Below are 10,209 nucleotides of genomic sequence, written 5' to 3' on the forward strand. Positions count from 1 at the left end.
GCGCAGGACCTGAGGGCTGGCTGCACACTCGGGACAAGCCATTCGACCTCTCAGCCTCAGCGTCCTACCTGCCGCACGGCGTTGTGACAGTGAAATGACATGCTGTCGAGGAAGCAGTCAGCACGGAGCCCTGCACATGGTGAGGGCTGGGTCATTAGTGCTGGCCAGGGTGACTTGTGATCAGTCATGTGATTCTCAAGGCGGCTTTCCTGTTGCAAGTTGGCACTGGTTTCTCAAGATGGCTTGGGCTCGCCCTGATCTGGGTGCCCAGACGGTTGTGTCCCCAGCCTGCGGAGCCACACGGAGCTGCGGAGGGGGGGCTTCCTCCCATCCCCTGTCCTGGCCCGGGGAGGGTGACAGCTGCAGCCCACGATTGCCCTCTGGTGGTGGCCTGTGTCCTCTCACTGTGATTTCTTTTCCTTCAGCCATTGACTGAAGCATATTCATGTCAAGGAAAGAGACCTGCCGAGTGTCTCGGAACTGCTTTCCTTAAAGCCTCCCTTGCAAGGTGTGACAGCAACCCTACTCCCTGTGATAACGAGAGTTTCCTGAAGTGATCTGGTGACACGAGGGTCAGGCAGAGGCCGTGGGAACCTGCGGAGCCTCATGGGACCCATTGTCCTTTCAGGATTTCTCCTCGCTTTGCTTGGAAAATGCTCACTTTGTAGCTGTCCTACTCCCTGGAGGGTAGACGGACCGTGGGAGAAAGGGCTCAGCGCTTTGAGGAGGAAACCTGTCCCTTTGGCCCCGAGTTCCCTCGGGAGTTCTGACTTACACACAGAGTCCCTTCTGCTGGTGTCAGGCTCTTGTTCATCTGGCTCAGGAGACTCAAAGGAGAGGGGCCAGAGCCACCTGTGAGATGCCCCATGCCAGGACTTCGGCAGCGCCTCCAGTGCTGACAGCACCGCAGAGAACATGAATGTCCTCCCCTCAAAGTCTTGCCCACGTCACCGAGCTGGGAAGGGGCAGGGCCCGGGTTTCGTGTTCAAAGTCATCCAGCCGTTTTCCTTCAGAACTGGGGCCAAGAACCACTGTTGTCAAATCCGCGGCTCTGCAGGGTTTCGTGTTGCGTGTAGTAACTCTCCGTGACCGCTTTTCCTCCTGATTAGTTTGGACTAAGAATGTGAAATGCAGAATCGGGGGAAAGGAGAGCAAAGGGTCACTGCTTTTTAGAGAATATGATTGTCAGTTTGTTACACCTAAATTAAAAAAAAAAAAATTAGTCCCAGTAAGAGAATTAAGAAAACTGGCTAGTTAAAATATTAGTACCTTTTGATATATTTCAACAATAACCAGTTAAAAAATATAACGAGGGAAAAACCAAGCTCCCATTCATAATAAAAATAAAAAATATGAAATACTTAGAAATATGGTGGTAAAATGAAGAAGACTATAAAATGTTACTAAAGAACATAAAGAAAAAAAACCCTGAATAAATGGAGACACATGGCATGTTGTTCTGGGGGGGAGACAGCACGGTTCAGGGTGTGCATCCTTCCCACGTCGGTGTGTAGCTTCTGCACCAGGCCTTGGCGAGCTCTCGGATGCCCTGCGTGGGCTTCCCAAGCCCAGCTGCCCCTGAGAGCCTTAGGAAATGCTGAGGCCCAGGCCACCAGGGGCACTCAATCAGAATCTCTGCAAGCAGAACACCGATTTCTGGGAGTGGGATTCAAGCATTAATATTTTTGGAGTCCTCGCCGCCCCGGGGGATTTTTAGAGCTCCGTCCCACTGCTATCAGAGCAGCTCCACTTTTGCCCACTCTGCCTTTGGGGTTCCTCATTGGATTTCAGTTAAGAAATGGAATCCCTCATTCGAAAAAGAAAAGATGTTTGAAAAACTGCTGATTTGAATACGATTCATCTAGGATATATTGATAAGTTGAGAACAAAGGAACTCATAGGTGAAGTTGCTGTCGTTCATGTGCAAACACGTACACCCGTCTGCTCAGGTGTGTATACAGTACCCACGGGACACCCAAGGAGCGGGCAGTGGCCGCCTCTGGCCAGCCAGGATGGGAATGTTAAATAAAGTTAATATTACTTTAATAAGAAAAGTTTCAGAATCAAAATCTTAACATCATGACTTTATGTAAACATTTTTAATGGAAGAATATTAAAAGAGAGACAGCCATTTGTAGCTGTGCTGCAGGCTGCATTTGGTGGTCTCTCGCCTGCAGCCCACCAGCCACACATGTCCCCGGAGCCGGGCCTAGGGCGGGCAGTGGTGGGTCGGTGGCATCCCCGTGGCCGTGGCCAGCTGGCGGGATGGCTTCAACATCCAGTTCGTCCATCCTACTTTGTAGGATTGAAGATTCCTACACAAGGCAGTGTGTGAGATCTGGATCATCAAAGGTGGCACGGGAACAAGGGCAGTAGTTAGCACGGCAGCTTACGCGGAGGCGCCAGCAAAACTTAGGATGAACATAGATCATGAACTTGTCCAGGGTATATGGAAATTTCAAGAGCAGGAATGTCTTTTCCACATTCTGCAAAGAAAAAGACAACAAAGGCTGCCATTGTGTCATTTTCTAAGACTCCCTTGCGTTTTAGCTGTATATGGAAATTTCAAGAGCAGGAATGTCTTTTCCACATTCTGGAAAGAAAAAGACAACAAAGGCTGCCATTGTGTCATTTTCTAAGACTCCCTTGCGTTTTAGCTGTCAGCTGCCAGGAGAAGCCCGTCGTCTCCTTTCCCCTTACAGTTTGCGTCATGTTGGTACCTTTTTAGCCTTAGACAGTGTCACCATGTTAGCCCAGGAGCCTGGCTAATTCTTCCCCTGAAGCTAAAACAATGGTTGATACCAGACAAATTTAAAGAAAACAAAGATTCCTTCGAAGATTATCTGATTCCCTTAAAATATATGTCTCTATACAGAGACACATTCCGTTTTTAAGGGGTCACATTTTAAGAGATGAATCAGTTTTGGAACCTAAGCTGATTGCCAAAATGAAGTCTTAGGTTGGGAAGTAATTTCTAACTTCTGGAATCACATTGCCTACTGTTATACTAAGTAGAAACTTAGGGAGTTTTTCTAAATGTGAATTTTAGCCTATCTTTAAAAACATCAACGTCAACTTTAGTTAACCTTAAGTACCCTGAACTGAACCTACAGAAGTGGGATGTCTCAGACCTTTATTGATGCCACAGCTTTTGTTTTCCAGTGGCCCAGATACCAAAGTGCCTGTTGTCTTTATGGGTCAAAACTGCTTAGAAAGGCCTGGGCATGACTCCCACTCTTCAAAAGGGTGATATTTATTCTACGTGGCTAAATACTTGGACCCCTTCTGGACTTGGGCATTTCACTGTACTAGATTTATTAATTCTTTTCACAGCCATGCTGAGTGTAAGAATGAATAATTTCTGTCTGTCTTCCTTTTCAAGTATTTCTGGATAAGGGACTCAAAAAAACAAAAACTGTTTTTGTTTGATGTAATATAAAATATGGAATTGATCTTTCCAGGGGCAGGTAGAAAGAAGATGCCATTTGCATGTGTCAAATTAATTTTTTTAGTGGTAATACTCAGTGTTGGGGGGTTCAGTAAACTTTGTACATTGCTGGAGAGGATTGAGATTGGAAAGTAGGCTGGCAGCACTTACCCAGAGTCTTAACAGTGGCCATACTTTTCAACTGAGGCTCTGTACTGACGACAGAAGCTGGGGACACAGAGATCGGAATGAGATCCTTCAGCATTATTTACAAAAGTGAATGTTGGGGACAACCTTTAAATGACCAGCAGGGCCGGCTGGTGGCTCACTTGGGACAGCGTACTGCTGATAACACAGTGGTCAAAAGTTCGGATCCCTGTACCGGCCAGCTGTCCCCCAAAATAAAATAATAAGTAAATTACAGCAGGAGAATAGTAATAAATATGTGCATCAGCATGGTAGGTGGATGCTTGGGCTACCCAGTGACTGCCAGGAAGCCCCAGCCTTTTCCCGTGGTGCATTGATCTGAATCGGACCCTCAGGCAGGTAGAGCACACCTTTCAGTCAGGGGGTGGCTGCTGCTGACGTCTCAGCTTGCACATCTGGCTGCCTGGTGCAGTATACTTTAGAAGCACCATCTTCAGGTGCCCATCCCACCCCCAGGAAACAAGGCCGTTGCTTAACTCCCTCCTCACACAGGTTCCCTCTCGTCCTTGTTGACCTGAGCGCTCCTGTACATCCTCTGACACCCAAGTCAGGCACTGCCCCCTCCGGGGAGCCCTCCCTGACCACCTCTGCGTGTGCCGTGTTGGTCTCTGTGCACGTTTTTGGTTTTGCACCGACGCTCCGCTCTTGTCGGTTTTCTCGTCTGTTTCTCCTGGTAGACTGCGAGCTGCTGGAGAGCAGGGGTGTTTTATTCATTTCTGAATCTCACACATGGGGAGGACCTGAATAGGTGCTCAGTAAATGTTTGTTGAGCTTTTGTTAAGTATCAGGGCAAGATCCTTAGACCATTTTCTGCTATAAGATTTGGACCCCATGGACTTGAAGCAGTGGTGTCTGTGTCACACCACCCCTTATTTCCAAGTGTCTTACTAACCTACTCAAAGTCTGGGGCTTTTGACAAACATTTGGAAAAACTGGGAGGATGAAAATCATGCCACAGTCCTAACCCCGGGATTAAATCAGAGAGTCACAACTGCATCTCAGTGGGCTGTGGTCAGTGTTGGGTTTTACTTCCCACCAGCTCTTAAATTCCTGATTTTCTTCCTTCTACTTCCAGGAGAAAAAGATGTGATTATTTTAGGGGATTTTGGCCAAGGGCCAGAGGGCAGTGACTGTGATATCCTGAGGAAAGAAAGATTCAGCCCGCTGGTCCCTGCACACACCTTCACCAACATCAGCACCAGGAACCCTCAAGGCTCCAAGTGTCTGGACAACATCTGGATCAGCAGAAGCTTAAAGAAGGTTTTCACAGGTAAAGCCAAACTCACTTCTTTCTCCTGTTCGTAAGAGGAGTTAGAAAAACCAGTCGGAACTGACAGATGTTATCTTACCTCCTTTGTGGGCATTTGTAGGGTTATCGTGTAGGGAACTGTCTAGTGAGCCTTCAGTGGAGACGCGTTTGAGCGTGCAGGGGGTTGTGACAAGTCATTGAAAGGCTCCCACGGATCTGCAACAGGAGCAGCAGGGAGCGGGTCCCGTGACAGTCATGGACATAGGCGTGTGCAGACAGGCACGGCTGTCCGGTGGCCTCGGGAGCACAGGCCACCACCGCGCCGGCCCAGGAGGGTGCCCTGGAAGGCACGTGCCCTCGCGAAGGGAGCTGGAGAAGCCCAGCCGACAGGGCTGGGGGCACTTAGAAGCCATCTGTCCCCTTCCTGTTCAGTGCTAGGCAGCCAGGTGCAGGAAGGAGCTGTCCCCGCACAGAGCTGCCCGCCCGGCCGGCCAAAGCTCAAGCCAGAGCCCGGCCCTGGGAGCCGGCGCGGCTGACTGGGCTTGTGGCTGAGGACACGGTGGGGCTGTCACTGCACGGCCTGTGACTCGGCCATTTCACTGTTTTCAAATGTACTTCCTGCTTCACCAGTTTCTAAATGTTTCTTTTTAAAGTACCTTTACTTTATCATAAGCCTCTGTACTTTTCTCTTTTTCTACTCTTTCTTTAGAAAGAATTTATTTTTCCCTTTCTTAGTGTCTTTTGCTTTGCAGTGAGACCTTGACTTTGGACAGCTTTGTGAGGCTGTGTCCCTGTGTCAAACCCTCAGTCTTGCTGGCGACATGAGTGGTGGTGCATGCACAGGGCACATCAGCCCCGTTCTCATGTGGATCTGAATGGCGGGGGGCCTGGCCTCGGGGTGGTTTCAGGCCCTAAGTGGGCAAACCGTCCGCGCTCATCAGATCGGCCGGGACCCTCCGTCTGCGCAGACGAGGCAGCTGCGGGAGGGCGTGTGAGGGCGCCTGGCTCGCGGCCGTGCAGCGTCGGCCCTGCACCTGCCGGCCTTGCAGAGGGTGCCGCCAGGCCCCGTCCTCATTTCTGGGTCTCTTTCCCTCTCCCTTCAGGTCACTGGGCTGTAGTGAGAGAAGGTCTCACGAACCCTTGGATTCCAGACAACTGGTCCTGGGGCGGAGTGGCCTCCGAGCACTGCCCCGTGCTAGCCGAGTTTTACTGTGAAAAGGACTGGAGCAAGAAGGAAGCGCCCCGGAACGGCAGCAGGGTCTCCCTGGAGCGAAGTGAAGCCAACACTAAGCACGAGCGATGACACCAGATGGGTTTGCACCCTCTGACCCAGGAGGGCACAGGCAAGGAGTCGGCCCTCCCAGGAGAAGACTCAGGGCCAGAACTGCCTTTTCCTCTTCTCCTGAGAACAGGGCCCGCTGCCTGCCTTCTGGACGGTCTGGACCTCAGCTGCGGGAGGGGGCATGTCAGGCACTTGCGACAGGTGCACGTGCAGCCAGCGGGGCACTGCCACGTCTTTGCTCGGTGGGTGTGCACCCTCAGTGGAATCAGCTAGCTGTCTGGTGGCATGAGGAGCACAGTGACAGAGAGGACGAGAGAAAGCGGGACAGGGCTCAGGCTGCCGAGCCGTGGCTGAGCAACACCAGAGTCACTCATGTCTGATCGCCAGCAGGTGACATTCTGTGCACATTACAGAAAGCTTTTAACTGTGATGGAGCCTTGTTCTCAGATATGTTGAGTGGTGATTTTTAGTTTTGTTTTAAAACAAATAAACAGAGATTAACCTGCGTGGGTGCAGTGAGGGCGTGCGGTGGGGCTGCGATGGGGGCCGCACACCTCCCCTCCCTGCTGTGTTATGTCCGTGCCTGTCACCTTGCAGGGGTGCCTCTCTCACAGTGTCCCCTCCGTCCCAGCCCATCCTCGCCATCTTCTCCTTGGAGCACCGTTCGTGCTTCTGGGCACTCAGCACACCCCTTGTGCCGCACAGGAATTCTATCAGAATGACACCATTTCTGTCCCCTTCCCACCCACTCCAGCTTTCAATCACATCCCAGTCCCAAAGTCTCCCATTGTTGAGGAATATACAGTCCTCGCTGGGTATCCTCAGGGGCTTGTTTCCTGGACCTCCACAGATACCAAAGTCCACAGTCCCCTATGTAACACGTCCTAGCATTTGCATATAACCTACGCACATCCTCCCCTGTATGTGGGACCGTCTCTGGGTTATTTATAATACCTAGTACGATGCCTACACATCACTTCATTCACGTGGATCCAGTGTAGTACTCAATGTGCAGTAAATTCCAGTTTTGCTTCGTGGAGCTTTGTGGAATATTTTTTTTCTGAATATTTTTGACCTGCAGTGGTTGAATCCACAGAAGCAGAGCCCATGGATATAAAGGGCCAACGTACGTTGTTTCAGGATACGCAGGAAGCTAAGCCTGGGAGTCTTGAGGAGGGAGGGCCATCCCCTGTTGCTGGTGGAGGGGGTCGGTTGGGGGATGAGGGGTGGAGGAGGAAGCAAGGGCATGTCACTGCCCCGGGCAGCCTTGTCTGAGCCTGCACCGGCGGGGTTCTCCCTTAGGCACATTATCAGTGAGACCAGGAGGATAATGCCCATTTCACAGTTGAAGAAACTGAGTTTTAGAGAGCTTAACGTCCTAAAGGTCACAGCCAGTAAATAAATAGAAAATAGAAAAACTCAGGTTTTTCTTAGTGCACAGCCCATGCTCACATGTCAACTTAACATTAATGTAAAAGTACAAAAAAAGTGAAAAGGTAAGTCACGAGCTTAGATTGCAGGTTATTCCAGTCCCCATGGGAGCTGAGGGTCGGTTGGTTCATCTTTCCACACTGAACACTCACTGTGGCTGCACTGAGAGCCCAGCGTCACCAAGCAGTGTCAGCCAAGTGGCTTCTTGGGCCCAGAGCTGATGGGGGCTATGAAAGGGGCCTGATTTCCACCATGCGCCATCCCCTTGGGGCCACCTGGCTCCCGGGAGCATCACCAGTTGGGCACGGGAAGGAAGCCCTCTGCCGGGGGCTCGGAGGGTGCTTGAGCATCGGCCGTGCCCTTCTGCTGCAGCAGGAAGGTGAGCAGCTCCTGTCCCGTCGGGTCAGGCTGTGCCTCTGGAGGCATCAAAAGGTGACGGTGAACCTGATGGACAGCGGCTGAGCCAGCAGGGAAGCCCGAGGGGCGGTTAGTCTTGCCGCCCGGCCACGCACAGCCTTCTTGGTGCCTCATCCAAAGTTAAAACTGCCACCTACGGCCACCAGCCAGACGGCTTTTTGCACCAAAGCTGTGGAAAGAAAAGGCTTCTTCAGTGACAGGAGGGGAAACGACATCCAGTCAGATGACCTTCGAGGGGTCCTTTGGTTTGGCCGGAGGCTGAGCCACGTGGCAGCCGCAGTGCCCCTGACAGCCCGCGGGCTGCCGCTGTCCTCCCAGCCCAGCCACCCGGCTCCTGGGGCTCTGCTTTTGGTTTTTGCTTTTTATTTCTTTTTGTTTTAAATTAATAGACTATTTTTGAGAGCAGTTCTAGGTCTACAGGAAAAGTGGGCACAAAGGACAGTTCCCCTGTCCCCCTCTCCCTTGCACGTCACTCGTGTGGGACATTCATTAGAACCGATGAATGATATTGATACTCGACTATTAACTACCGTCCGTAGTTTACATCAGGGTTCCCTCTGCGTCGTGCGCTCTGTGGGTTGTGACAACGCATGGTGACATGGATCACGTTACGGTGTCGTAGGGAAGAGTATGATCCACAAGTGCCCTGTTCTCCACCTCTTCCTTCCCCCCTCCCTCCTACGTCACCCCTGGCCACCACTGGTCTGCCACCTGTCTCCACAGTGTCGCCTTTTCCTGAGGACATATGCTGGAGTCACCTGGCACACAGCCTTTCAGACTGGCCTCTCCACTCGGCCATGAGCACTGGAGGTTCCTCTATGTCTTTGGGGGCCTGGTGGCTCCTTTCTCTGTCCCATTGCGTGGAGTTGATCTGCTCTCCTCTGGGTCGCTCCCAAACCCCTGCCCTTCCCCAGAGCTTCCACCCACCCCGTCCCCAGCTCTGTCCACAAATGTGGCCTTTCTGTCTGGTTCCTCTTTTCTTCCTTCTGCCTTCTAGGATTGTCCAAGGTGGCACCTAACTGCGAGGCCTTTGGAGAGGCCCAGGGGAGCCCCTGATGCTGAACTGGTTCTGGAGGGGGCAAAGGACTGAAGGGATGAGGCGCTAGGGGAGCCCCCCACCCCACCCCGCCTGCCTATCATGGGAGCCCTGCAGGGGGCCGGCGCCCGCCCGCCCTTCTTGCCCTAATGGGCCCTTCCTCTCCTGCACGCTGCCCACCACCCAGAGGGCTGAGATCAGAGACGGTGCCCTGCTCTTTCTACAGAGGCGCAGGCGTCGGCCCCCGGCTATCTCCACCCATTCTGCTGGCACCAGCCGTGCCTTTTTCTGCCAACAGATTTAGCAGGGGTGACCCGGAGGGCAGCCGGATGCCCTCCTGAGCTGCAGGTAGTCAGGCCCGAGCTATGACTCCCTCACTGCTGCTGGAAAGACGGCTGCACTCCCCAAGCCAGAGGGACGTCGTCGTCTTGGCCTTTGTCTTGCTCCGGTGGCTGGAGCTCGCCTCCTGCGCAGATGCCGCTGCTACCCGGGGCTTCACTTCCAGAGCCTGCGTCGACACAAGGCATGTGTAAGTCGTCGCTGTCTGTGCAAAGCGAGGGAGGTAAACACATCTCGCCTGAGACCGCCACAGCCTTTGTTTTCAATGGGAAGGAATTAAGGACGTCAGCCCCTCTTGCTTGACTTGAACTGAGCACTCACGTTCAAATCATTCCTGCCTACACTTACTGTTCCAAGGACTTTTTACTTTTAACTGCCTTGATCCTCAGAAGAGTTCAATATATGGACCAGCCCGGTGGCGCACTGCTACAGTGTGCAGCTTGGGAGTGCGGTGGCGCTCCCGCCGAGGGTTCAGATCCCACATACAGACCGGCCGCTCACTGGCTGAGCGAGGTGCGGGCGCAACACCGAGGGTTGCGATCCCATTGCCGGTCCCGGTCCGGTACGGGCGCAACACTGAGGGTTGCAATCCGTTGCCAGTCACCAAAAAAGACAAAAAAGGCGAAAGAAAAAAAAAAAGAAGAGTTCAATATAGTGGGACTTGTTATCTCTCTTCTATTCCTTTTTTCAGATGAGTAAACTGAGGCATGGAGAAGGTAGCCTGGCAGGGCTGCCTGGCAGCCAGGCATCCCGGCACCCGCGCTGCACCTGTGCCACTGCACTCTGCGCCCGGGGCAAGCGCCTCTGCTTTTCTCTGGTGG

General features: G+C 52.4%; 1 protein-coding gene across 1 annotated transcript in view; it reads left to right on the forward strand.

Moving 5' to 3' along the window:
* Positions 1 to 6,671, forward strand: part of EEPD1 (endonuclease/exonuclease/phosphatase family domain containing 1) — a 132,367-nt gene extending 125,696 nt beyond the window's left edge. Inside the window, exons 7-8 of the mRNA XM_008586973.1 lie at positions 4,710 to 4,904; positions 5,987 to 6,671. Of these exons, the coding sequence (XP_008585195.1) occupies positions 4,710 to 4,904; positions 5,987 to 6,186 (395 nt within the window). The 3' untranslated portion in view covers positions 6,187 to 6,671. The remainder of the gene's footprint in view (positions 1 to 4,709; positions 4,905 to 5,986) is intronic.
* The last annotated feature ends 3,538 nt before the right edge of the window (positions 6,672 to 10,209 follow it).

The sequence above is a fragment of the Galeopterus variegatus genome, unplaced genomic scaffold, assembly GCF_000696425.1.
Source record: "Galeopterus variegatus unplaced genomic scaffold, G_variegatus-3.0.2 Scaffold4193, whole genome shotgun sequence".
NCBI classification, from domain to species: Eukaryota; Metazoa; Chordata; class Mammalia; order Dermoptera; family Cynocephalidae; genus Galeopterus; species Galeopterus variegatus.